The sequence below is a fragment of the Lepus europaeus genome, chromosome 5 (genome assembly GCF_033115175.1).
Source record: "Lepus europaeus isolate LE1 chromosome 5, mLepTim1.pri, whole genome shotgun sequence".
In the NCBI taxonomy this organism is placed as follows: Eukaryota; Metazoa; Chordata; class Mammalia; order Lagomorpha; family Leporidae; genus Lepus; species Lepus europaeus.
Window position 1 is genome coordinate 119,689,863 of NC_084831.1, and position 26,791 is coordinate 119,716,653.

General features: G+C 55.3%; 4 protein-coding genes across 11 annotated transcripts; 1 reads left to right on the forward strand and 3 right to left on the reverse strand.

The window, feature by feature from the left end:
* Positions 1 to 761: 761 nt before the first annotated feature.
* Positions 762 to 10,307, reverse strand: CRTC2 (CREB regulated transcription coactivator 2). 4 transcript variants are annotated; one of them, XM_062192305.1, is made up of 14 exons: positions 10,139 to 10,307; positions 7,045 to 7,146; positions 6,849 to 6,967; positions 6,273 to 6,332; positions 5,560 to 5,628; positions 5,290 to 5,393; positions 5,157 to 5,186; positions 4,921 to 5,015; positions 4,764 to 4,813; positions 4,403 to 4,647; positions 3,639 to 4,045; positions 2,156 to 2,428; positions 1,526 to 1,712; positions 763 to 1,396 (listed from the first exon to the last, which is right to left on the reverse strand). In XM_062192305.1, exons 1-14 carry the CDS (start codon positions 10,289 to 10,291, stop codon positions 1,176 to 1,178), a joined length of 2,115 nt encoding a protein of 704 aa, XP_062048289.1. In that variant the 5' UTR covers positions 10,292 to 10,307; the 3' UTR covers positions 763 to 1,175. The 4 variants fall into 4 exon arrangements, with proteins under 4 accessions (XP_062048291.1, XP_062048289.1, XP_062048292.1 ...); XM_062192306.1 differs by having other exon boundaries at positions 765 to 1,396; positions 4,921 to 4,985; XM_062192307.1 differs by lacking the exon at positions 5,560 to 5,628 and having other exon boundaries at positions 762 to 1,396.
* A 591-nt stretch (positions 10,308 to 10,898) lies between these two features.
* On the reverse strand, positions 10,899 to 15,390 carry SLC39A1 (solute carrier family 39 member 1). Its single transcript, XM_062192309.1, has 4 exons — positions 15,312 to 15,390; positions 14,315 to 14,539; positions 14,025 to 14,155; positions 10,899 to 12,501 (listed from the first exon to the last, which is right to left on the reverse strand). Exons 2-4 carry the CDS (start codon positions 14,499 to 14,501, stop codon positions 11,845 to 11,847), a joined length of 975 nt encoding a protein of 324 aa, XP_062048293.1. The 5' UTR covers positions 14,502 to 14,539; positions 15,312 to 15,390; the 3' UTR covers positions 10,899 to 11,844.
* Positions 15,391 to 19,558: 4,168 nt separating this feature from the next.
* CREB3L4 (cAMP responsive element binding protein 3 like 4) lies at positions 19,559 to 24,522 on the forward strand. 5 transcript variants are annotated; one of them, XM_062192311.1, is made up of 10 exons: positions 19,559 to 19,833; positions 20,159 to 20,336; positions 20,573 to 20,819; positions 20,942 to 21,063; positions 22,978 to 23,070; positions 23,183 to 23,289; positions 23,412 to 23,480; positions 23,593 to 23,677; positions 23,809 to 23,905; positions 24,082 to 24,522. In XM_062192311.1, the coding sequence occupies exons 2-10, from the start codon at positions 20,163 to 20,165 to the stop codon at positions 24,273 to 24,275; spliced, it is 1,188 nt and encodes a 395-aa protein (XP_062048295.1). In that variant the 5' UTR covers positions 19,559 to 19,833; positions 20,159 to 20,162; the 3' UTR covers positions 24,276 to 24,522. The 5 variants fall into 5 exon arrangements, with proteins under 5 accessions (XP_062048295.1, XP_062048297.1, XP_062048294.1 ...); XM_062192310.1 differs by lacking the exon at positions 19,559 to 19,833 and adding an exon at positions 19,886 to 20,042; XM_062192312.1 differs by lacking the exon at positions 19,559 to 19,833 and adding an exon at positions 19,915 to 19,975.
* A 129-nt stretch (positions 24,523 to 24,651) lies between these two features.
* JTB (jumping translocation breakpoint) lies at positions 24,652 to 26,500 on the reverse strand. Its single transcript, XM_062193635.1, has 6 exons — positions 26,419 to 26,500; positions 26,098 to 26,199; positions 25,913 to 25,950; positions 25,674 to 25,756; positions 25,328 to 25,407; positions 24,652 to 24,968 (listed from the first exon to the last, which is right to left on the reverse strand). Exons 2-6 carry the CDS (start codon positions 26,178 to 26,180, stop codon positions 24,812 to 24,814), a joined length of 441 nt encoding a protein of 146 aa, XP_062049619.1. The 5' UTR covers positions 26,181 to 26,199; positions 26,419 to 26,500; the 3' UTR covers positions 24,652 to 24,811.
* Positions 26,501 to 26,791: the final 291 nt, after the last annotated feature.

The window sequence follows — 26,791 nt, forward strand, 5'->3', positions numbered from 1 at the left end:
ACTCTTATTATGGGGGGGGGGGGGGGCGCAAGGCCCAGATGGTGAAAGCCAACCCAATCCAGAGAGGAAAGCTTTTGAGAAATGGTTGTCACTCAAGGATCTGCTGAATTACAACTTGAATGAATGAGCCTACGAGTGGGGCCAAGGAATTCAGTGAGAGGGAAGGAATGAGTGCTTCCCTGAGAGCTGGGAGCATGGAGTCAGGGGCTTTTTTTTTTTTAGGGGCTTGTCTAAGTCCTCCAGGCTTAATGGACTCGAAAGAAAAGGGAGCCTGCTGAGGCCTTCCGGAACTCTGGAATCCGTGCTCGTTAAATACCTTCTTCTTGGAAGCCTTAGCAGTGAGGCCAACCAGCTACCCCCAGGAGAGCTGGGGTCATTCTACCGGAAACATCAAACCTCTGAGCTCAGCCAGCAACTACCTTCTCACTGCCAAGCTCCAGGCTGAGGAAGAGGAGTAACTTGTCTGGCCAGTCAAGAGCCCCTGTTCACTGATGTAGCAGTGCCCTAGACAAACAGGAGGGCACATGAGGTGAGACTTCCTGCTGCCCAGAAGCAAGCCTACATCCGTTGTCCCGGGCTCCCGTGTCCATTGCAGGGCACACATTCTGAGGCGGGGGTGGGGGGTGGGGGCCTTCCACAATGCATAACAGTGCTTAGAAGATGCAAACAGCATAAAAGATAAAAGGTCCTGTGTCCAAGAGCCCCCTAGATTCCCAGCCACACCCCAAACAGTAGCAACCACACCATCCGTTTGATAAGAATTTTTTTATTAACATATAATATTTAATAAAAAATAATATCCATTCTGGCTCTCTCCTCCATTGCAAGGGGAAGAGTAGTTAGGAGGGGCTGGCACTGCCCACCCCTAGGCAACCGGACAAGCCCTGCCTCCGGGGCTCCCTCTATTCCCTGCTTGCCAACAGGCTCTGACCTCCAGACAGACGTTCAAAGTTACAAGTGCTTTAGGCCCTCCCTTGAACTCCCCTAGGCCCACCCACTGTGCAGAATTCAGGGGCCACCTGGACAAACCCCTTGCTTTTCTCATTTCTGGGATCCTTCATTCATATTAGAAAGAGGATCTGGGGGGGACAGAGAGTCTCTACTGGCCAGAGGAAAGGGAGGAAAGGGACAGTGATGGGGGGCAGGGCCAAGAAGGAGGATGGTGGTGAGGTCCCTCACTGTAGCCGGTCACTGCGGAACGAATCCTCCACGGCAGGATCGGGCAGCAGGGCACAGGGGTCACTCAGCATGTTTAGACCTTCCAGGCCCAGTGGCTCCATGCGCAGCTCATCTTCTAGCCCCAGCCCCAGCTCCAACCCAGCTGCCGACACCTCAAAGCCAGGTACTCCAGCCAGGGCTGCTGCGATTTCCTTAGAGAACCCTGGTGAGGAGTCTCCTGTGGGTGGAAAAGATGGGTGAGGACCCCGTGCCTCGGAAACTCTCCCGAGACCTGTCAGTCTTGTACTGTGTCAGTGGGTGTTTTACTCCTTCCTTCCATCCCCCAGTATCACCACTGCCCCCTCACCCGTGAGGATGATGTTAGGTCCTGAGCCATGGCGGGAACAGTGGGTCAGGTTCTGGTGGTTGAGGGTATGGGGGTCCTGGGAGCCGCTCATTGGCCCCTCACCCCCTAAAAATCCAGGCCCTTCGGAAAAGCCAGGGGGATCCAGCGCCAGGCTGGTTGATGGGCTCTCCATGCTGAACTGCTCCAGCTGTGGACACACAGGCAGACCTTGACGAAGCAGGCTTCAGCACGGGTGCTCCTGCCCGCGCCTGCCTAACCCTGCTCACATCCCCTTTGCCCGTCAATCTCTATCCGCCCAGGGACAAAGACAAAGACAGAGGGAGGTGGCAGCAAGCAGAGCGACAGAAGCGAGCACGGGGCCCAAAAGTAGGTGTGGGCACCGTACCTGCTGGGCCAAAGCACGCATGCCAGGAGCGGGTCAAGGCAGTGGTCATCAGAGAGAAGGCTGAGCAGAAACAGAGGGGCAGGAGTAGGGGGTCAAATGCAGGAAGAGAGGAGCCCCAAGCTGGCAATGCTGTGTCATCTGGGGGCAGGGGGATCCCCAACCTAGGTCTCCCAATTTAGAGTGTGCCAGAGATACCACCCCCACCCGCTCCTCCCCTGCTTCTGAGGCGGGACCTGAGTACTCACGTTCCTCAGGCTGAAATCACTCATCGGCCGGTGGCAGGACTGCTGCATGTGCCCAGCGGAGCCAGGCGGGCACAGCGTCCCGTAATGTGGCTGCCGGCCTGGCGGCTGCCCGCCCAAAGACTGCACTGAGCAGGCCTGAGAGGACAGCCCTCCTGGCTGCTGCAGAGCTTTGGGGGTGGGTGTCTGGGTGGGCAGAACCAGACTCGGAGGACTGTATGTATATGGGGGCAGTCGCTGGTCAGTGGGCAGTTTACTGGTATCCAGGGGGACGCCCTGAAATGAAGCAATGAAAAGGGGGGTAGTTTATCCCTCAGTGTGCCCCCCAAGAAGTCTTGAGGCTTCCCACTCTCTTTAAGCTGCAACCATCCTCAGCACAAACATGACAATATTCCACAGGCATTTGTGGGGTCAGGTGCAGTGACTCCAAAGTGCACATCAGAAGGAAAGTGACCGAGCGAGGCTAACACAGGGTAATTTTGAAGTTACTCCAGAAGTCAATCATCCCTAAACCCTGATACTTCAACTACTGGTAGCAGTGGAATGCTGGGGACACATCTCCCAAGTGACTGACAGCACCACAGTGGAGGTGAGAGCTGCTGTTCCAAAGCCTGCAAGAGGCCGGAGGGAGTGGGAGAGGAAGGAGGGAAAAGCAGGAAAGGAGAGAGGGCGGTTAAGCCCGCTGCAGGCTTTGAGAGCAGAGCGCTTGCTGGCCTGCCTGTCTCCCCTGTGGCAGAGGGGGCCTGTGTAAAGATGGAACACAGAACACACATTCCAGGGGGCAGCAATGGAGGGGGAGGAGGAGGTAGGGCAGAGGAGTGGGAAAAGAACACTAGGGTGAGAGAAAAGGGGGCAGAGATAGTAAAACACAGAGAGGACAGGAAAGGAGGGCCGAAGGGGACATCTCGGCACTAAAGTAAGAGTTCTCAGGTCTGGCCCCAACCCTGCCTAACCTGGGAGTAAACTTGGGGGAGTCGCTTCCCCTGTGGACCCCCCTGTCCAGTGAAGAAGGGACTGCGCTCCGTGATCTGGGAGTCTCTGACAGAATTCCATGAAAGGAAGGGAAATGAGCAGAGAGGATGGGCCAGGAGAGAGGCAGGGCAAACAAGCCAAGAAAACAAGGACAGGAATGAAGAAGGGAGAGGGGCAAGGAGAAGCTACTGTTTGCCGAGCGTATGCCTGGGCTAAGCCTGGCACCAGGTGTCTCTGCTGTTAATTCATGTGATCCTTCCCAAAACACCCCTGTTTTATAAAGGAGGCCACTGAGGCTCACGGTCCTTAGATTACTCATCCAAAGAGACTGCAACCGGAGGCAGAGCCAGAATTTGAAACCAAAACGCTTAGCCCCAGGGTTCACATTCCTAAGCCGAGAGGAGAGAAGATGGAGGCAGGGGACAGGAGTGGAAAGGGTGGGTGAGACAAGGGTACAGGAGGAGAAGAGATGGGGGAAGGGAGACAGACATGTAGGGAAGGCAGCCACGCATACCTGAGTGATGGAAGACAAGGTGGGTGACATTGTTGGCGAAAACTGTTTGGGCAGCTGCTGTTGGGACCTTCTGGCGTCGGCTGGGCCCGCGGGCAAACTCAGGGGGCTGAGGGGCACTCGGCGGTGGCGGGGGGAGGCCCCAGGGGTAGAAGCTGGGTACAGGGGGGCACCCAGGACGGGAGATGAAGTGGAGGAGGAGGAAGAAGAGGATGAAAGGGCTGGGGCACTGAGTGAGGGGTGGCTCAGGGAGGTGGTGGGCAGTGCATGGTGGGCCAAGGAGGAGGCAGGCAGTGAAGGGTGACTGTGGGAGCCCTGGAGCTGGGGCTGAGGACTGCTCAGGGAGGCCTGGAGGTTGGGATTGCTTAGGGAGGACTGCAGGGATGGGTGGCTGAGAGGTGAATGAAGTCCTGCAGGCACAGACAAAAAACCAGAGATGCCAATATTACTGATGGGAACTGGGGCCCTTTCCGCCCAGGATGGGTAGCAATGACCAGACTATGGAGGTGGCAACACAATGTCCTCCCTACGCTGTCCCTGACAGTTGAGATTGGGACTGCCCACCTGAGGGCTGCTCTCCTTCTTTCCAGGAAGAGCCATACCTACCAGTCCTCAATGATTGAAAATTGCAGTGAGGGAATGCTGGCACGTGAGGCTGGTTGGGCTTGTGTGGGCAGTCACAGGAGGACCCCAGTTCAAGACTCCCTCCCCTCTGTCCCTCCAGCCCGGCAGCACCTGGTGGGCACGTGTTTCAGGATGCCACTCACCTGGTGCATCATAGCCAGGGCCCAGGCCCAGGCCCCCACTGATGCCCAGGTGGGTCATGGTGTGGGTCAAATTGGAGGTACTGTTGCCCCCACTCAGGCTGGGGTAGGCTGTCTCCTCAGGGTCCAGGGGGGTGGGCAGCGGTGGGGGAAAGTGCAGGTTGGTGAGGTCAGGTAGGGAGCCCCCCGTGTTCATGGCAGGTGGGAGAACAGGCACAGTGGCAGGCTGGTCAGGAGACGGAAAGATGCTGGGGAAGGAGAGAAAACGGAAGATGTAAATGGCAGGGAGGCAGTGGTCGGGGAGAGCAGAGATCAGTCTCCCATGCCTCCCCCTGCTCCTCTGCTAGCCTCAGAGGCCACTTACTTAATTCCAGGGACTTCACAGGACCGAGGCCGGGAGGAGGATGAGGACAGCTGCGGAGAGAAGGGAGAATGTGGGAAATGAGGCCAGTGCTCAGTGGGAACACTGGCAGCTCTGCTCCCTGCAGGGGAAGGGCTGACTCCCAGGGGCCCACACCCACCTTCTTAGCATCCCATGGCTTCAGCAAATGCTTGTCGTCCAGCAAATTCTCCTCAATAGCAGGGACTTGAAAGAGAAAGACTGGTGATGGCAGGGCTGGAGAAGGAGCCAGGAAGGCAGGAGAGGAAGCAGAGGCAAGTGGGAGGGAATCCTGCTCCCTGAGCCTGCACACAGTCCCCAACACCAGCCCAGAAATTCTTTGGCACTCAGTACCCAACAGTGGTGAGGAACACATACCTTTGGAGTCCATTTCACCATCCAGAAAACCTGCAAGGAACGCATGCAGTGGAGTCAGTTCCAGGGCCCACTTGCCTACCTGTTTCAAACAAAAGCTTCAGGCTGCTCCCAACCCCGGGACATGACCACTTACCCCCACGGCGGCTCGGCAGGACACTGGGAGGTGTGGGGGCTGGGTAGGTGTCCTGGGGGCTGGGATTCATTACGCTTGTGTGCAGGGCAGAGTCAGAGCTTGTCCTGTGGAGGGAGCAGAGATGAGCTGGCACCCATGACAGTCTTGCCGGGTCCCATGCCCTGCCCAGAAGGGAGAAACACTAGCTGGGCAAGCGCAGGATGGGAGTGACGGGTAGGGCCCCACAACTGCAAATGAGAGACTTGGCCTAAAGAAGGCAAGGGCCATCACCTGTTAAGTGCAGATGGGAGTCGAAACAACTGCCCCTTCTCTGCCGGGAAATTGCCCCAGGGCATCGTCCTGGGGTGGAAAAACAGTCATGAGAAGGAGAAAGGTTGGTAATGGACGAGAAGGTGGGCACCAGCTTGGAAAATGTGGGGCAGCCAAGGTGGAAGGAGACCAGGATCATGCCTCACTGTTTCTGGTTCTTCCAATACCTGTAACCCATGAGCCTCTGCCCCTGGTCAACCTAAGAGATCTGGACACTTCTCAACTCCTCTCTCCTAAAATAAGCTGAATAGGGAATCTTGGGGCTTGACTACTCTGCTGGGTGTGAGTCCTAAGGGTGAGACGGACAAAAAGGAGGGGTTCCATAATCTCAGAGTGCCCAAGGACTACACCTGGGACCCACCCTTGACAGAAGGCAGCCATTTTCAACTGCCACCTCGCCATTCTCCCCTCCCCCTTAAACACACACACCCCAGCCTGACTACAGTTCCTATTGGTCCTACTCTGACTGGACGGTGAGGCTTGGCCACTCGTGTCAACATGGCCAAGGCTGGACTCTGACCCACCTACTCTACCTGCCCCCACCCCTCCCAGCCCTGCTGCTGTGGAAGGAGGTACTGCTGAAACCCTATCCCACTAAGCCGGGCCCCAACCCAAGTCCCTCCAAAGACATGTCGGCAAGTGGCTAGGAGATTCTGCCTGCCCTGGGCACTCACCTTCGCCAGCTGGACTCTGGGGGAGGAGATAAGTAGGCAGGACTGTAGGGAGAGCTGTCAATGTGAACAGCATCCGTTAAGGGAAAAAGTGGAGAGGAACGAGACCAGATGAGAGAGTAACGGAGGCAGAGATGAGTTGTCTCAGGAAACTCACACCTTCCTCCTCAGCTACAATGGGCAACAGTGGGGCCAAAGAATGGAGGTGAAGAATAGAATCAGGTCTTCAGCTGGGCTGGAAAATACAAAAGACTGTCTGCGCAGGGCTTGGAGGAGGTCAGTCTGTGGGTGTGAGGCTGGAGCCAAGAACAGAAATGAAGGAGGAGGGACCGCGCCTCCCTTGGGAGGAGACTCATCAGGGAGCGCCGCCTCTGGCAACAGAGGACAGTCCGAGCAGCACAGTCTGAGGAGCAGTGGTTCCGGTCAGTCACACATCCAGCTGTGTGACAACGGGCTGTGGCCTTCTCAGGGAGCGCTTCTGAAAAGGATGGGCCTGGACAGCACTTACAGCCCTCTCCTACCTGAGTCCCCAGGGAGCCATATCCCATCATCCTCCAGACCCCTCAAACTGGGAAGGATATGTGGCGGGGGTATCGGCGGAGTGGGGACACCATCCTTCTAGGATCTCTCTGCACCCGCTCCACCAGCCCGTGGTGCCGAGTATTCCGAGATGAATCCAAAGGCGAGTGGAGGGGGCTCTGCCGAAAGGGACAGGTGAATCAGCAGGGGAAGCGGCCTAAGAGCCTCCGCTCCTCCCTGGCCGGTGTCCACTCACCTGGAACTCGGCCAGGCCACAGCCAATCTGGTTAACATTGGGCAGAGAACCACCATAATGGGAGCTCCTGGTGTATGCCAGTCGTAGTTTCTGGGCCTGTAACTGAGACGTGGGGAACAAATGGCAATGTCATGGAACGGAGCACTGTCCCCTTAGGCCATCCTTGTCACCAGGATATGCTGCTGCTGTTTTAAAGAAATCTGCCAGATGGGGCAGGCACTGTGGGACAGTGGGTTAAGCGACCACTTGGGACACCAGCATCCTGCACTGGAGTGCCTGGTTCAAGTCCTGGCTACGGCACTTCTGATCCAGTTTCACGCTAGTGTGCCTGAGAAGGCAGCAGACAATGGCTCAAGTCCTCAAGTCCCCGCCACCCACGCAGGGGGCCTGGATGGAGCTCCTGGCTTTGGCCTGGCCTAACCCTGGCTGTTGAGGTCATTTGGGGAGTAAATCAGCAGATGGAAGATCTGCGTTTGTGTGTAGGTGGGTGCACATGTACGCACGCATGTGCCTGGGGGCATGTGTGTGCACGTGTATGTGTGTGTGTGTCTTTCCCTCTCTCTGTCACTCTGCCTTTCAAATAAATAGCCTTTATTTTAGAAAAAGAAGAAACTTGTCAGAAAAAGACCCCCCAATCCACTCCAGCCCTTGTGCAGGCCGCCCTCCTGGAGGATTGTACTGCTCTCGGGCAGCGCCTTTCACTGTGCTGGGCCTGCCTCACTTGGAGTCAGTAGAAGCAGAGTCCCTGAGGGGCTGTCAGGAGCTCCAGGCTAATCACAGGGAGGGGTGTCTATTATGCACCTCTGCTTTCCTTTCCAGATGCGTTCAGCACTAATTGGAAGAGAAGAGCGAGGCCACAGGTGGATATCAGAGTCATTACTGCCAGCCTCTTTCCTTCCCACTCCGGAGAGCACGGGCTCTTGGGCTCAGTCATTTGCCCAGCCTCAGGAAGGCTATACAGAGCTTGTACCTCCAGAACTGGAATATCCAAGGGATGATGGCCCTCCTAGCCAGAAAACAGTGCCAAAACCAAAAGGCACACTTCCACTGACTCCTAAGGTCCTGACTTGGCAGGGAAACCTGGCAAAAGGAAGTCGGAGAAGGAGCAACAGACCACTCCAGCCAGGGCTCATCATCTCCCTGGCCTCATCTCTGCTTTGGGGAGATACATCTGATACAGGGGTGAGGCACCTCAACCCTTGGCCTGGCATGAGTGTAGTCTGCCTAGAGATCTCATATGCCCCTGTGAGAGCTGAGTATCCACTGCCAAGTCTCGGCCACTACCACCAATCAAATAAAAAAACCCAGGGCTATGGAGAAGTAAATTCTAAGAGCTTCCAGGGTCGCACTGCTGTATATAAGCCAACGTGAGAAATGCCCTTCTGTTCCAGGACGTCAGAAATGCTGACCTCGGGGTCACTCCAAGACCACTTTTAATATATATAGCAATGCCAGCCTGTCAGCAACACAGGAGCCCATGGCCATATCTGTCTCAAGTGGGCTCTCGCAGCTGGCCAGATAACAAGCCGAGCTCCAGGTCTCTCATTTCTCGCTCTCGAATCTGGGGTCCCCAGGCCTTGACCATGTGTGTCCACTAGACTTTTCCGTGTGGCAGAGGCATGGAGGGCAGAGGGGGTCTTTTGATAGACTGAGGCACCACAAAGACAGAAGCCTGAGCTTTGAGTTTCTCACAGCTTTTCTCTGTTTGCACACATAAGCCCTAAGACCCTACCTGGCCTCTGCTGGAATCCCAGTCCAGAGGGCAGGGCCTGAACTGTCAACCAGAGATCAGCCTGTCTCCCATCTTGTGTCTGTCCGCACTATGATCAAACCTCTTAACGGGGAGCAGCCAACAGTCAGACCACAATCCTCGTGGTGGTGAGGGTGGGTTATGCTTGTGCATTTACACACATACACTCTGTTTGCTTCGCCACCTAACTTTCTCTGTTCTGACTCCCACAAACTAGGGCACATAGTCCCAAGAGACACAAAGAGGAAAAAACACACAAAAACCCAAACACACCCAAGGGAAACACACACAAAAATACATTCAAAGTCACAGTCATAGGCTGATATAATCACAGAAAAAGCCTTGAAGTGTGTTATTTATGCTCCACCATCTCCCATTAAATTCCTTCCAGCTCTCTGCAATTGAAGGACCCCTGCACTCTCCTCACCTGCTGTTTTGATATGTCCCTAAATTAGGACTGCGTGCCAGTAGGACAAATCCCCAACCCTTGCTTCTTCAGACGTCCAGCCCTGGGAAGCAAGAAATCAAGGCGGGGACTTCAGTGGCAGCCTGGAAGTTTTCTGGAACGCCTAAGGAACGAATAGCCCCAGCACATGGAGGACCCTCCAAGGTACCCCATAAGCTGACCTACAATCAGCCACTGCCCTAGGAGGCTCGGCAAGTCATCCGGCTCCACGCAACCTGTTTCTGGGATTCAAAGCCCTACGTCGCCTCCAAGGCCAGAACACCAAGCAGCAGTCTGTGAGCGATGGACCTCACCTTCCTTCACATCAGGAAACCACAAGAAGTATTTGAAAAAGGAAGCAAAGGGACGGGACGCAGGAGGGGACTTCCTGCCCCACCGTACCCAGCAGTGCGCGTTCACACCACTCAAGGGGCCTTTTCCTGGAGGTACCAAAGCGCCAAGAGTGGCACAGCAGGGCAGGAGAGGAGTTCGTGGAGATCACAAACTCAAAGGAGCCAGATTAGCAAACCGACCATCCTCCCAACCCATAATCCAACCTTAGAGATGCCTCGGAAGAGTCCCCTAGGAAACTCCGTCAGGGATGCACAAGGACCACTCACCTCCTCCTTCCGCCAGACTTCGGGGGACCACTCTCCGCCCACTCCTGCCTCACGTACAGGCCCCCTCTCAATCCCACTCCCCCAACCTCTCCAGTGTTTCCGACTCTTCCCGCAAAATCCGTCTTCCTGCCCGCCGGCCCTCAACCTCACGCTTCCCAGACGGCGGCGCCCGCTGTCCGTGCCACCTCCTCGGCTACGGCTCCCGCCTCCGCCCCGCCTCTCCGACCTCCGCTCGGGAACTACTCCACTCTGCTCCCGCTCCCCAGCGCGGCCCCTCACCCGGGTGGAGCCGATGTCCATCATCACCTCCTCGAAGGCCGCCGTCTCCTCGGCCTGACGCTGCTTCTGCAGCGCAATCTTCTCACTAAACTTGCGCGGATTGGAAGCCGAGGTGGTGGCCGAGCCGGGCCCGTTCGCCCCTGACGTCGCCATCTTCCCCTCCCGTCCCTCCCCGCCACCTTCCCAGTACTAGCCGCGGCCTCTGCCGCGGGCTCCGGCCCGGCTCCTCCAGCCGTAGCCGCCGCCGCCGCCGCCGCCGCCTCAGCTAGCACCGCGAACCCGGCCCCAGCCTAGTCCTGACCTGCTGCGCGCAGGGCCCGCCGGGAATTGTAGTTTGTTTACGTGACTCCTTCACACCCTCCCCCAGTTACGCAGCACGGAGAGGAAACGGACACCATTTCCCAGTAGCCTTGTCGACTCCGGGAATTGAGGACCTTGCTCCACCCACTTGGCTACTCCCTGCGCGGAGCAAGCTGGGAAACGTAGTTCTCAAGTAGTCCGGAGCACAGGATTAAGGAGAGGAAAGGGAAGAGAAAGGAAAGGAAAAGAAGGGAATGGAAGGGGTGGAGACAGGGAGGGGCCAAGCAAGAGACAAAGGAGAAAAAACCTGGTCATCTTCAGGGAAGGGACTATTGGGGCCTGAGTGAAAACACTGAGAGCAAGTATCTTAAAACACCTGTGAACATCTGAGACGCAGGTCCTCTCAAGCGGCCACACACCAACCCCTTTCCCAAGACAAACGAATCGAATACAGCACAGATGTATAAACATTTTTTATTTGGGTAACATGTCCCAAAACAGGTCAGTTAGTAAAATAGATTCTAGAGAATACAGCCCTATGCATAGTCCTCCCTCCCCAAAAATAACCCCAGTAGGTAGGAATCTGCCTACCCACTTGGGCTCCTCCGGTATAAAAAAAAAAAAATTGGTAGCTCGGTGTTTATCATTTGTGCCTGGGGCACCATGTCCATGTTTCATATTCCTAAGGTGCAGCAGTGGTAGGTGGCCCCAGCTCTCCAACAGTCTCCTGACCCACAGCCCAGCAAACACTTCTGCCCTCCACCTCCCCCAAGGATCTGGGACCAAAAGAAAGCAGAACCCCTCCACGGAGGCGTTGGGCAGGGCTCACTGCCACATCACTGTGCTTTGAGAAAGAAGGGAGGAAGCTATTTGGCACTTTAGAAATAGAGGAGTGGGCAGAACTGGAGATGCCCTAGAAGGTACCAAAACTGGCAAGGAGAGACCATTTGGCACTAATCCCCTGGGAGAAGGGAAGAGGGAAACTTATTTGAGTACAAGATCAGGAAAGTACGAGGGCTCCACTTCAAGTGGCAGGTGCTGAAATTGAAATGGGCTAAAACCAACAGGGCACTGACTCTGGGCCCATGTCCTCCCCGTCTGCTTACCCCATAGCAACGGGGTGCCTACCTCTGGCTTTCCTAGTGTCAGTCTGTCCCTATCCATAGTCCCTGACCAGTCAGTGTCCTCTGATCATCTCTCTAGTGACTTGACTGTCTCGCTTGCTGGGCCAGCCTTTGCCCCACTGCCTTCTCATTTCATTGAACGAGATATCCCAAAGCCTCCATCCCTACCTCCCAGAGAACATTTTGGTCCTCAGCACCTCCCTCCCCACATACTGGGGGGGGGGGGAGGGGAGGGCAGGGGCACCTGCTGACCAGCCTCCCCTGCCCCTCTCTTGATGCCTCCTAGATTTGAATGAAGAGCAGGCCAGTGAGCAGAGCAAAGCCTGCTAGGAGCAGAATGACCTTGAGGATCCTCTGCTCAGAAGTGGCCAGCTCCTGAGGCAAAATTTCCAGGAAGGTGATGTAGAGGAAGGTGCCTGCTGCCATGCCCTCCAGCACAGACTGGGCCAGCTGGTGCAGAGGTCCAGCCGACTCTGCCAGAGCTGCACCCAGCCCAATGCCTAGAGGTGTCATGCATGAGAAGAGGATCCCACAGCCAGCCACCACCTGCACTCGCAGGTGGCTCTGCAGCAGCCGTAGAGACAGGCTAACAGCCAGGATACCCTTGTGGAGCAGCAAAGCCAGGCACAGCTCCATGGCCCGAGCGCGGTCCCGCTGCAGCCCCACTGCCAGCCCCTCAAACACTGAGTGCAGGGCCAGGGAGAAGACCAGTACACAGGCACGCAGGGCTGAGGGGGCCGCCGGGGCTCCATGTGCCTGTGGGACCCCTGGCCCATCGTGCCAATGCTGTGGCCCACCATTCACTGTTCCCAGCAGAGCCCTTGTTTCCTCCCGAGGCGGTGGCCCAGACTGCTCCTTGTAGGCCAGTGTGATCTGTTCCATCACCAGGACCAGGAAGAAGCCCATGGCCAAGATGAACTCTTGTAAGGGGAACTGGAGCTGTAGGCAGAAGGAGCAAGAAGGAGTTCAGGACACAGGACAAGATGGACAGGAGGAATCAGATGTAGACTGGTGGAGGCCCAGTGACACAGAGCTGGGGTCCCACATAGACCCAGGGCCACTTGCAGTCACACCAAGACAGAGTTACTTGGTGACACGAACACAGAATAATATACAATCACCTAGACAGGGAGTCACTCCCAGTGTCACATGGAGACCAATTTCTCAACTTTGGCACTACTAACATTCTAGAGCAGATATTTAACACGGGAGCTGTGCTGTGCAACTGCAGGCTGTTTAGCAGCCTCTCTAATGTCTACCCATCAAATACAGGTACCAAGAACAATGACTTGGGAGGCTGGTGTTGTGGCGCAGTGGGCAAAGGGGTAAGGTAGCAAAGCCACTGCCTGCAACGTTGGCATACCACATGGGTGCCAGTTCACATCCCAGCTGCTCCACTTCGGATCCAGCTCCCTACTAATGGCCTGGGAAAGCAGTGGAAGATGGTCCAAGTGCTTGGGCCCCTGCACCCATGTGGGAGACCCAGATGAAGCTCTTGGCTTCAGCCTGACACAGCCCTAGGTGTTGCAGTCATCTTGGGGAATGCACCAGCAGGTGAACACAAATCTCCTTCCCTCTCTGTGTAACTCTTTCAAATAAATAATTTAAAAAAAAAAAAAAAAAAAAAAAGATGCCACCAGTGTGACAGCCAAAAACATTTCCAGACACTACCAAATGTTACTTGTGGGGCAAAACCACTCCCAGGTTAAAGGTCACTGATGTAGACATACACAAAGTGTCATAGGGAGACATAGTAAAATTCACACATTGGTCCAGCTCCCCAGATGCTTAAACACAAGAATTTCATACTGCTACAGGGACATTCAGGTTTATACACAGAGACACAGGGCACTTAGTCACAGACTTTCAGAGGATTATATCCAACGTCACTTCCTCAATCTTAGGGAAGAGGGAAGGAGCCCAGGGTGACTTCTCTGCACCACGACCCCATTGTCTCAGTTTTTCCTATAATGCAGCCTTTCCTATGCCTTGGACTTGGTTGTTCCCCACATCCCACTTCCTTGAGCTAAAACCCTTTAGATCCACAACACCCAGCACCTAGAAATTGTCTCCTGCCCTTCCCAAGCCTGCGGGGGCCCTCCAGGAAAGTGGCAAGAGAGTGAAAATGATTCCTGGAGCATTGTTAATTTACTGGCAGCTGGATCTGAGAAACTCACAGAGTAAGTTACATGCTGATCATAAGGCTTCTCACACGGGGGGGTGGGGGTGTATAGGGATACTGGGTGGAGGGAGTTCAGAAAGTTATGCCCCCTAATAATAATAATAATAATAATAATAATAAACCCCACACAATGCATCGGATCACATGCCAGGAGCATGTGATTACATTTTACACAGCCACAGAAGGAAAGGTGAACAGATCTATACAAACCAGCTCTCCTAGAGGTATTTGATGTGCTACACCTCCACACACAGGTCACACGCTGCAGGTAAGTGCTCACCGTCACGTGCAGGGCTGCCAGGGCCTCATCTATGGCAGCCAGGTAGTCAGGCAGAAGGTCCAGGAGACAGGTGGCCAAAAACACGCCCCCCGCAAAGCAGCTCACTAGGCTCAGGGCTTTCTGGCGGGAAGCTGAGCAAAAGTGGAGTATGGAGGGGAATGAGCAAAGGAACCCCGTCCAGGCTCCAAGACCACACCCCAGGCAATGGCTACTCCTGCCTTGCAGGCCTCCTCAGGTCACCTCCCTGGGTCCCCAAGCACCCACAGCAGCAGGGAAAAGGAGTGGCCTACCTGAGGCTTCGTGGCTGGCTCCAGGCCGCCGCAGCACACAGATGGGCACCAGGCTGCACAGAAGGGTGAGCACCAGAAGCAGCACCAGGGCCCCCAGCTTCACCTCCAGCCCCACGGGCACTGAGGGCGCCGAAGCCACAGCCTCTGGGCGCCACACCAGGAGCTCTGGCTCTCCCCAGGGCCCCATGGCGGCGGCGGTGGTGGCGGCTCCAGCGACTCTTGGACCTAGGAAGATCAGACTGGAGTGGGTGGCTGGCGGGATGGTCACACAAGGAAAAGAGAAGCCACCTTCTGACCTTCCCCATCTCGGGGTGACTCATGCTCTCCGTCCCATCCAGGAACTGTCTTCTTTTCCTCCAGACTTTATCTTTCCCAAGCTACTTAATAACTTACGAAGCCAGCACGGGGGGGCAAGGAGGTACAGATAGGCCTGCGAGGGGCTCCCATTACCCTTTCACCAGGAGTCCCCCGAGAGCTAGCGACTGCCTCCAAATAGAACCTGGCGCTGGGTGGGCGGCTGGGGGGAGGCGTCTCCTAAGCGACGCCGAGGCCGGGAAGGAGTGAGTGAAGCGAAGAGGGCTGGGGGCTGCGGAGAGAAGCCCCAGGTAGCTCCGCGGGCCGCCTGGACAGGCAGAGCTCGGCAGGGAAGCGGCTCTCGTGCCCCCTGCCCCAGCGCCGTCCCCGCGAAGGCAGACAGCGAGAGCTCCACGCCACGGGCGAAGGCGTCGGAGCCCAGGGCCAGAGGACAGGGGCTCCAGGGGCTCTAGGGGCTCTAGGGGCCCCGGGGGCCCGGGTCGGGCTGAACCGGTACTGAGGGCGGTGTCTGGAAGTCCACACTCCGGGAGGCGGGGTGCGAGGCCGCCAGCGTCGCGGGACGGACATGAAGAATGTTGAGAGCGGGGACTCGGACTCCCAGGCCGCGGGAGGCGCGGGAGGCGCGGGAGGCCGGGGAGGCCCGGGAGGCAGATCCCGCTCGCGCCCGGGGCCCCGCACTCACCTCGCCAGGGTCTCACTACATGGTATCCGCTGGGTTCCGGCCTCCAGTCGGGAATTCCCGCCCCCACCTCGCCGCCCCCTCCCCCCGCCGCCGCCGCGTCCCCGCGCCCGGCGGCCAATGACGGCGCCGAGTGGGCGGGGAAGCCGGAATGACGTGAGTAGCGAGCCAATCAGACACCGGGAGGAGGAGAGGTGGGGAATAGCGACTCGGGGCGAGCGAGGGAGGGGACCAGGCAGAGGATCGAGGGCTGCGAGCTGGGGTACACTCGTGGAGGGCTTCTGGGCCGGAGCCGGTCGGTCCTCACAGGCCTTGAAAATACAGTTTTTCCTAAGAGACGGTGCTGGAAACCCCGCGAGCAGGGCTGGGGTCGCGTCCCCGAGCCGCACAGCCGCACAGTCTTCCGCCCCACATCTCTGAGGATACCTGGCTGGCCTTGGCCCCAAGTCGCCTTATCTTATCTCTTAAGATTCTAAGACCCGGTCAGTGCGCGCTGTGGCGCCAACTGAGGGAAAGAGTTCCCTTCTTAGGACGAACTTCCTGGCCTGACTTCGCTCCCCAGTCCTCACAAGGAAGAAAAGGGCTAGGGAGAACTGGGAAAAGACAGACGTTCTGTCTGGAAAATCATCCCTTCCAGACTCCAGCGGCCGGAGCTGACTTCTGGGCAGCCTCCTGGCAGAGAAGCGGGAGCCAGCTCAGGGGCTGCGGAATGGGGGCAGACAGGAGCTTCCCTCAGCATACTCCAGCTTACAGTGCTCTCCAGGCCGGCAGGCGTCTGGCCAAGACTCTCCCGCCTGCACTGGCACTCTTAATCCTCTCCCTCCAACCCCGCTGGCCTCCTTTCTGTTTTCCGTTCCTTGAAAGCACCCAGGTGTTTTCAGATCGGGACCTTCACTGCTTCCTCAGCGTGGGTCCTCTTAGCCCACAGCCCTTGCTCTTAGAATCACCTTCTAAAAATGGAGATGGAGATGGAGCAGGTGTTTGAAATGAAGGTCAAAGAAAAAGTTCAGAAACTGAAGGACTCTGAAGCTGAGCTCCAGCGGCGCCATGAGCAAATGAAAAAGAATTTGGAAGCACAGCACAAAGAATTAGAGGAAAAACGTCGTCAGTTTGAGGATGAGAAAGCAAACTGGGAAGCTCAGCAACGTATATTAGAACAACAGAACTCTTCAAGAACCTTGGAAAAGAACAAGAAGAAAGGGAAGATCTTTTAAATTCTCTATTGACCACCAGTTACGTATTAGTTGCCAGTATGCCAGCTTGGACATCAGTGTTTGTTGGATCCGTTTGACCAATTTGCACCAATTTTATCCATAATGATGGATTTAACAGCATGACAAAAAAAAATTTTTTTTTGTTCTTGATGGAGATTAAGACACCTTGAATTGACTAGGGTGTTACGTACTTGGAAAGTAACAGCTCTAAGTACCTTTCTTTTGTTTTTTCTTTCTTTTTTTTTAATTAAACAGATGTCTTCAATTTAATGCAAGAGAACATTTTACTGTTGTACAATCATGTTCTGGTGGTTTGATTGTTTACAGGATATTCCAAAATAAAAGGACTCTGGAAAGTTAAAAAAAAAAAAAAAAGAATCACCTTCTAGCCTCATGGGATGCTCAAAGTACAAAAAAAGAGGACATTTTTAGAGGAGGCTCAGACTAGTATGGGTTACAAAGACAAAAAAAAAAAAAAAAGCCTTATTCCCCAATAAAGGGCAGAGTGATGGCCGGAACTAGGCTCCAGAAAGATTCTGCAAGCAAAGGGGGAATGTGAAGACTTCTAGAGAGAGGGACTAGGGAAAAGGAACCTACAGGACTCTTAAGATCAGGTTGTAAGTAAAACATCATCATTTACCAACAACTGGGGTCAGCGTTGTGATGTAGCGGGTTAAGCTGCTTCTTGGAATGCTGGCTTCCAGTATCAGAGAGTCAGTTCAAGTCCCAGCTACTCTGCTTCCAATCAGCCTTCCTGCTAATGTGCCTTAGAAAGCAGCAGAAGATGGCCCAAGCCTTTGGGCCCCTGCCACGCAGGTGGGAGACCAGGATGGAGTTCCTGTTTCCTGGCTTTGGCCAAGCCCAGAGCTGGCCATTGGGGGAGTGAACCAGTAGATGAAAGAGCTCTCTCTCTCTCTGTTGCTCTGTCTTGCAAATAAGTAAATCTTTAAATAATTTTTAATTTTTTTAAAAATAAAAATTACTAGTAAACTCCAGATTACTCAAGGGAATATTATGCATATTATGGTTTATCTCTGGTAAATTATGCTTTCAAGATCATTGGGAATCAGTAACATTAACAAGGAATCATAACACCTGAATTCTAGTCACAACTCTACATTTATGTGTGTATATAATTCTCTATTTTTAAATTGACAGATGAAAAATGTGAATGTTAATGATGCTTTGAAAAATATACACAGATTGCAGAATGGCTTAATCAAATTAACATATGCATTATCTCACATATATCATTTATTTGTGTTGAGAACACTTAAAATCTATTAGCAATTTTCAAGAATATTATTAATATGGTTATTAATTATGGTTACCATGTTATACTCTAGATCTCTTAAGTTTTGCCTTAATTTGATGTGTGATTCCCGGCAAGTCATTTTTCCTCCCCAGAGCTTGATGAATCAGGGGGAAGAGGGAAGTTAACCCAGCAGAAGCTGACTGTATTTGCCACTTAATCACCTCCGCACCTAAGACCTGCAGGAAGCCTTTTGAAGCGGATTTAACCACCTTCCTTGCCCTAGAAGGATGTAGGACGATTCTGCTCTCCTCACAAGTCCACATCAATCCAGGAAGCCTGCTTTGTCTCCTTGCTACGGGAACAGGACAAAGAAATGGGTAGGGAAGACAGACTTGGACTATTGGAGGAAGCAAGGCTGCTTAGCACAGTGTGAAGACCGTGGACGTAAGCATATACAACTGGGATCAACTCCTTACAGAGAAAATTAACTTCCATAGTTGGGGGTTGCTAGTAGACTTATATGAATAACATGAAAATTCTGACACATATTATCTTCTCAATAAATATTAGACCCTCTTCCTGTCTTTACTCTTAGCCAATTCAAGTCTTGATGAGGACAATCAGTACACTATGAATCCTGAATCCATACCCAAACCTTCCTACTTCACTCATCCAGCCACCCTTCATCTGAAGTACTATTGGACAAGCAGGTAAATGAAATAAGACACCTGTATCAGTACAGCTCCATTATTTTAAGTGAATCCCTGGACCATCAGACACTAATTACATCCAGGCCAAAAATCCTGAATTTTGCAATTAGTACTTTGTAGTCATGAACCTGTCTCCTCTTTGGTAAAATTAGCAAAATATTACAGGTTTTATGTGCCTCCCAGTTGCTGTGGATTAAAAACATCGTTTAGGGGCCGGCACTGTGATGTAGTGGAGTAAAGCCGCCGGCATCCCATATGGGCACCAGTTCCAGTCCTGGCTGCTCCACTTCCGATCCAGCTCCCTGCTGATGCGCCTGGGAAAGCACCTGAGGATGGCCCAAGTCCTTGGGCCCCTGCACCCACGTGGGAGACCCAGAATAAACTCTTGGCTCCTGGCCATTGCAGCCATTTGGGGAGTGAACCAGCGTTTGGAAGCTGTCTCTGTCTCTCTGTGTGACTCTGCCTTTCAAATAAATACATCTTTAAAAAACACTGTTTATGGAAACATTCTGTAAACTATACAATTGCAGGACTCGTGATGGTGCCGGTGATTGCACGCGAACAACCACGTTCCCTAGCCGAAAGCAAAGGCTTTGCTAACTCGCCGCGCTCTCTGACGCGCGGGCCTCCGTTCGTGGGCAGCGGCCAGCAGGCGTCCGCGTAGCAGTCCCTCGGCCGCAGAGCCGGCGAGTCCGCCTCGGAAAACCCACCCGGGCGCAGCTTTCCGCCCGAAGAGTCACAGCCTGTCGCCGGTTATTTACTGGCCCCGCCAGCTGATAACCTGAGCCTCAGAATCACGTGGTAGGCAAACCCCAAACAGGGCGCTCCTCCCCACCGACTTGGAACTTTTCCCCAACTTCCCGGCGATTCATTTTCTGGTTGCTACCCCGCCCTTCGGTACAGCCGAACACAATTCCCGCGGGACAAATAAATGCTGCGGCCCCATTGGCCCGACTCCCCGCTGACGCGTAAACTGACCAATTGCAGAAGAGCGGCCCTTGAGGGGGCGATTCCATTGGCTCGATGCCCTGCTCCTCAAAACCCCGGGGAGCGCCACGCGGTGGGGGATGGGACGTCTCGCAGAGCCCTGGGCGAGGGTTTTGATCCGTTTTGCCTGTGTTTACAACTCTGTAAAAGTGATGGCTGGAGTTCCAGTTTCCTGTGCCCCAGGCACGGCCATCTCTACTCCCCTGAGGCGACACCGAATCCTCGGGAAGATGTCCTACAGCTCGCGGCAACTGAGGCCGAAAGGGCTACGGGTGTTTTCCTCAGATTCCGTTTGAGGACGCTCGGCCTCAGAGCCCCTCACCGACAGAGGCGTCGCCCCTACGTTGGCTCCTGGCCAGGTGCAATCCACGTTCCTGGTGTCCCGCTGGGGGCGGGGTTTGTGTGGGCAGGACCAGGATGCGAGATCCTGGAGGAAAGAAAAGGTGTCGCGTTTGGGGCGGGCGGCTCGCTGACTTGGCAGGGCTGGGCTCTTCGGAACAGGTAATACCCAGGGGGCTTGTTGGTCCCGGCCTGAGCTATCGCTGCAGGCGAGGTCCCCGGATGACAGGTGAGGGGGCTGCGCAGATGAGGAAGGGGGAGACTGGCAGAGAGAACGGAGGAGCCCCGGAACTGGAGGGTGGCGGGCAGCCATCAGCCCCCTGTGCGTGACTCTCCGTCCCACAGAAGCATGGACCTCGGCACCCCTGACCTGCTGGACGCCTGGCTGGAGCCCCCGGAGGATATTTTCTCCACAGGCTCCTACCTGGAGCTGGGACTCCAGTGTCCTCCCCCAGAGGCCCCAGGGACCAGGCTACAGGAGCAGGGCCCACAAGGCTGGGAGTCTGGCGGGGACCATGGCTGTGTGAGTGTGAAGAGTGGGAATGGGAGTGGGGATGAAACAGGACTCCGGGACACGAAGCCCCAAGAGGATTCAGCCCCGAGTGGGGGGAGTCGTCTGAAAACAGACTTCAACATAGACATGGGTTGTGACTATCTCGTGCTCAAAAAGGCCAAGGGCTGAAATTACAGCATGCAGGATCGAGGTCTGATTTCAGGTAGGATTATATACATACACACACATCCCCTCTCCTGTTGTAGGGCCTTCAGGAGAACGAGCCTGAAGACTGCCTGAGGATTTTCATCGATCCCAATGAGGTGTACTGCTCAGAGGCCTCTCCTGGCAGCGACAGTGGCATTTCTGAGGACCCTGGCTGTTCAGACAGCCCCCCTGCCCCTCAAGCACCCAGTTCTCCTGCACTCTATGAGGTTGTCTATGAGGCAGGGGCCCTGGAGAGCACGCAGGGGGAAGCTGGCCCCACCGTAGGGCTCATCTCCATTCAGCTCGGTCAGTGTTCTTTGTGGGAAGGGGGCAGGGACCCTTCAGGGCCAGCCCTAGCCATGGAGTAAAGGGGGCTTCCCCAGCCCCTGCCACTACCCAGGCCCTGCTGCCTTCTCCTTGTCTCTCAGATCAGTGGAGCCGACCATTGATGGCGCCTGATGCCTGCATGGTCAACAAGCTGCCCTTGGATGGCCAGACCCACATCCTGCCGAGAGCAGGCACCGTAGCCCCAGTGCCGCCTGAGACCCTGGTGAGTCCTGGGGTCGGCCAGAGCCAGTGCTCGCTGATCCGCACCATTAAGGGTACTTCGGTTTGTAGAAAAATGGAACTAAAAGAGGATACCAGTTTCCATAGACTTCTTGAAGATCCTTTGTATATACTCACAAATGGGAGAAACGGATGAGGAAATCGGTCTGTGCCTCCGCTGTTGTGCTACTGGCCTGAAGACCAATGAACAACTTTAAGAGGAGCAAAGGATGAGAGAGAGAGAGAGACAGATAGAAACCTTGGGCTAGGGTGGTGGCCCTCAGTTACGGAGAGGTAGGGAAGGGAATCTGGGGACAGGGCTGTAGGGACAGCTGAGACCTTGCGCGCCCTGCATGCTCAGCAGAGCCATTGTCTCAGCCTTGGGCTGGCACAGATGGCCCAGGCGGCCTGGGAATCCCTCTAGTTTGTGGATACAGGTGAAGGAGAAGCAGCTGCAACAGTGTTGCCACTGAACAATTGTGAGGTAGCAAATACCAGTGGCCCTTGCTACAGGGTAGCCCAGCACCAGTGCTGCATGGGATGCTGGGGATGCTTTTCCCAGGCTGGCTGGACCGGTTCTCGTAAAGGGGTAGAGGTGGGCTGTGCTTCCATCACTGTCCCTGCCTTTACCCTGAAAAGTACTCTGTGTGTAAAAGGCAGGAAACAGGTCCTTACCCTCCTTTCAAAGCTGTGGTTGAAAGTGAGATCAGAAGCCAAAGAATCCATTTAGGATCTTGCACTGAGGAACCTTAAGTCCAAGGCTTCGAACTTGAGTGAAGCACCAGTGAGCATTTGTGGGTTTGCTTTTTTAGTTATTTTGTTCTACTTTTATTTTTTTAGATTTATTTTGAAGTTACAATGATGGGGGGGGTGGAGAGAGAGAAAAAGAGAGAGATCTTTCAGATGCTGGTTCACTTCCCAGATGGCTTCAATGGCCTGGCTGAAACCAGGAGCCAGGAACTCCATCAGGGTCTCCCATATGGGTGCAGGGGCCCAAACACTTAGGTTAGCTTCTGCCACTTGTCCCAGGCCAATGGCAGGGAGCTGGATGGGAAGTGAAGCTGCTGGGACATATGGCATGCCAGTGTTACTTAACCTGCTGTCCACAATGGGCCCACCCCCTTGTTCTGTTTTTAGATAAAACCCTCTGGGCTACATTCTCAGGGATTCTGAGGTGGATTGAAAGAGATCCTCTTGATAGTTCCGCTAAGCAATCACAGGAACAAGAAGGAAACATCAGATAAAGGCAGATAGGAAATAGCATAGCCAAAAGCCAAAGCAAATTCTTCTGAAGTTACAAAATGAAGCAAAACTCTTTAAAACAGCAACACCAGTGACAAAGGCAGGTTACCCAGTGAATGGGCTCAGGTTGAACCCGGATGTCATCGAGGCTGCACACTTCTCACTTGGCTGATCTAGGGGACATCCTTGTGGGAAAGGGGCCAGATTCTCAGTCTGGAAAGTGGAGCTCAGACTATAGGGGAGAACAGGCCACTGTCCTGGGCGGCCCCCAGGGGTTCACAGGCACCTGGGTAACACACAGCCAAGTGGAAGTTGATGGCTGAAAGTGAATCATTTGCCTGCCTCCGACACTCACCGAATAAGCTTTCTAAGTGCTCTCAGATGCTCCAAGGTTTGGGGAGACATGGACCAGAACAGTCCCTCCCTAGCTGGCTCAGGCCAAGGTCCTGTGTACGGGCCAGTGTTGTCACAGAACCACCGCTTCCCCTTCTCAGCCTCAGGTTACTTTGCCTTGTTAATTGGAGCCTGTCGGAATTAAGTTCTCTGCCCCTCACTTCACCTTGGGTTGGATTGATTCCCCAGTACCAACAGGAAACACCCCTCAGAAGGCAGCAGGGGGCGCCTGGGTGCTGGAAATGGGGTGACTCCCCATTCTCTCCCCTCTCCCCGACCCCAGCTGCCATGTCAACCGCTGTTCCTGACAGATGAGGAGAAGCGGCTGCTGGGGCAGGAAGGGGTTTCTTTGCCCTCTCACCTGCCCCTCACCAAGGTAACACTTTTCCTAAGGGGCCTCATCAAGGCCTCTGAGGAACCCAGATTCCAGGGAAGAGCTGGAGGGGAGGTTGAGGGTCCAGAATTGACACGGTATCCTGGGGCTCCAGGCAGAGGAGAGGGTCCTCAAGAAAGTCAGGAGGAAAATCCGGAACAAGCAGTCAGCTCAGGACAGCCGGAGGCGGAAGAAAGAGTACATCGATGGCCTAGAGAGCAGGTGCGTGGGGTGCATTTCTGGCTTCCTGTGGGGCCACACTTGGGGGCCGTCTTCCTCCCCAAGGCGGGCAAGGCAAGGCACTCAGACTGCCCAGCCTCGGCCTACTTCTCCGCACTCCCTAGGGTGGCAGCCTGTTCTGCACAGAACCAGGAACTACAGAAAAAAGTTCAAGAGCTGGAGAGGCACAATATGTGAGTCCAAGCATCAGGCAGGTGTGGGCACCGGGGCGGGGAGGCTGGGCACACGAGGGCAGCACTCTGGGCTCTGCTCCCAGACGCTAACTCTTCATTCCTCCTTTCCCAGCTCCTTGGTGGCTCAGCTCCGCCAGCTGCAGACACTCATTGCTCAAACCTCCACCAAGGCTGCCCAGACCAGCACTTGTGTTGTGGTAACATCAGTCTGTCTACTCCCCACCTCATGCCAACACCCTACTACCCAACCACCCCTGGTAACCCCAACTGCCCCCCGCTCCTTCCCTTTCTGGTCCCCACAGTCCATGTGTCCTCTTGTTCCTTCCAGATCCTTCTTTTTTCCCTGGCTCTCATCATCCTGCCCAGCTTCAGCCCCTTTCAAGGCCTACCAGAAGCTGGGCCTGAGGATTACCAGGCTCATGGAGGTGAGAGGCAAAGGCAGGGAGCGACCTCTGGTAACCATGCAGCTGAGGGCCGGGGGGTGGCGGCAGTGGGCAGCTCTGCTCTCCACGGTGGTCAAGCAAGAGGAGGAAGGTCCTGTGCTGGCTAGGGCCACCCCCCAGAGTGCTACTACTACTGCCCCTTTTCTTTCACCTCACAGTGATTTCCCGAAACATCCTGACCCACAAGGACATGACAGAAGATCTGGACACCCCAGTGGCAGAGTCCAGGCTGAGGGAGCCACCTGGAGCCAAGAGTGCCAATGGCTCTGCGAGGACACTGCTTGAGAAGATGGGAGGGAGGGGGGGGCCCAGGGGGCGTGCCACAGCAGTGCTACATGCAGATGAGATGTGAGCCTGGCCCAGACCTTCCCTGTCCACTTCCCAATCAGAAAGAGGCACCCAGGCTCTGGGGAGTTCAGGTGGCTCTGCCCTCAGGGGTGGGAATCACTTTGTAACGCCTGGGAGACATCCGCACCCTGAGGCCTGTAGCTTCTTCGAGGGGCACTGCAAATACTCTCCTAATGTATGTGTGACTTTGTTTCTTCTTTAGGGATAGGGTGGAGGGGAGAGAGAAGTTTTGACTAAGAAATAAAAAACTGCATACCAAAAGTTTTAAATCAGCCGTCAAGGAGGGGGATGATGGGTACCTGGTAGGCTGGGGCCTCAGTTGCCACCCCCGTTCCCTTCTGTCCCCACGACTGCCCCCAAACCAAATCACACTAAGGAAGGAAACTATTTTACTCTTTTTATTCTGCCCATTAATGATCTAGAAAAGGAAAATGGGGCAAGGGGCACTGCCACAAAGCTCCAACGAGCGTACCAATCAGTCCATTCCACTTGTCTGTGTGAGATTAGGTCTGCAGGACCCAGGATGATGGCTGGATGGAGTTATATGGACTCGATTTGCTTCCGGACCTTTTCCAGAGCCTTTCTGTCCAGTTGTCGCTGTCGAATGATGACAAGGCAAGCGAAGACCAAGGCCACACCCAAGACAGCCCCTTCGAATTTCCAGAACAAACGCTGTTCCATCAGAGCTGAACGGCAGCTGAGAGCAGGAAGGAACAAGTTATTCCCAGGAAAGGTCACAGAGCCTCTCCCTCCAACGTCCCTTCCACGTCAGCCTAACCACTGGAATCCAGGAGGAAAAGAGGAAGCCAGAGTCGGCCTTCCAGTGTTTACAGCCTCGGTGAGATAAGCAGGCCCAGCATTAACCGATCCTACTAAAGATAAACTATGGCCAAGACAGTGCTGAGGAGTAGAGGACCTGAGTTTGAGGGACTTGGCCCCAAATCCCCTGCTTCTTCCAGTATGCCACACGGCCCCCAAACTGAAGGAGGGCCAGGAGGACCATCTAAAATCACAGGATCAAAGCTGGCGATCTTGGAGAAGATAAACGGCTCTCACCTTTTGAACTCATTCCTTTTCGATGAGCTACACATGATTTTCTCCACATACCCTGTGGAGCCACACTCAGGGGTGGTTTTCTGCGGAGACAAGGATCAAAGCACGTTTTAGGCAGGGGTTGCAGGAGAAAGTCTGCCACCCACAGAGGCCAGGAGCCTCGCTGCTGCGGCTCACAGGTGACGGTGACCGGGGGCTAATGAAGTGTTCCGATGTGAATGCCGGTGGTGGGCAGTGTGTTGGAAAACAGCGTACGGTTAACAGTCTAGGAGAGGCTACGTAGGCTGCGGAGCCTACTGTACTTTAAAAAAAAAAAAAAAAAAGCCAGGGAGAGAAAACGAATACTCACAGTCTGGAAATTGGAACAGGCAGTGCACTCCTCTGCCACCACAAACTCTTCCACCAGCCAGCACGGCAAATTCGAGGTGCTCGCTAAAAGGAAAAAGAAACGCCAGCCCCGGACCATTCAGAAAGCACTCCTCCCCAGCACCTCGTCCGCCCCCAGCCCATGCGGTGCCGCCCTCTCCCGCCTGTGCCCTGGGTACAAGATGACCTACGGGGGTGTCGGGTTCCCAGGCAATCACGCACCTGACAGCTTCTCCTCCGGCACGGAAGCCTCTGCCTGGCTGCAGCGGGAGAGAGAAGGGGCGAAACTCAGAAAACAGGGTACCGCCACCTCCGCTGCGCAAGCACAAGGTCTCCCGCTTCCCCGAGGGCAGGGGCGACCCAGCCCTCCCGTGCCTCGCTTTCCCCTTTCCGCAGCCCCTTCTTACCAGAGCTTTAAGGTGAAAGCCCAGAGCAACCAGCAAAGGCGGCGGCCCTGGGGGAGGCCACGCCTCCTCGCGCCCGCAGGCATGGAGCGCTCAGGGTCGGACCTATGGGAACACAAGGACCTGCTCGACTGGCCTCGCGCTTCGGGCTGCAGCCCTCCCGGGGATTCCAGGTCAGGGCGGCGAAAAGCCGGGCTGTCGGGGCAGACACGCTATCCGGGCGTCCCCATAGCCCGAGAAAAGCCCAGAGGTATTTGCTGACAGGCCCGCGGGGGTCCTAGAGGGAGCCCCGGCGCTGAGCGCACCGGCCTAGCCCCTGGTCACCTCGGCCTCCGCCCCCGGCGCGGCCATGTTGCCGCGCGGAGGATCCTGGGGCGCGCGGCTCGGTTCTCCCGGGCGCGCCCCTGCGTCGCCCGCTGGGGCTTGTAGTCCCGGGTGCGCGGCGCCGCTCGGCCCGCCCCTCCGTGGGCGTTGCCTTTCGCTGCCCATTGGCTCGGCGCCCCGCTGCATTGTGGGGCCGGTAGTCTTTGCGCGAGCGGAGGAAATGGCGGCGGCCGCGACTCGCCTGCCGCTGCCTCGGGTGTCGCCCGTTTGCCGGTGAACGCCTGCTGGGTGAACAGGGAGACTTTAGGACGAGACAAGACATCGCCCTCCGAGGACTCTGCTCCCTCACGCAGGCCCCGGAGCTCGCCATTTA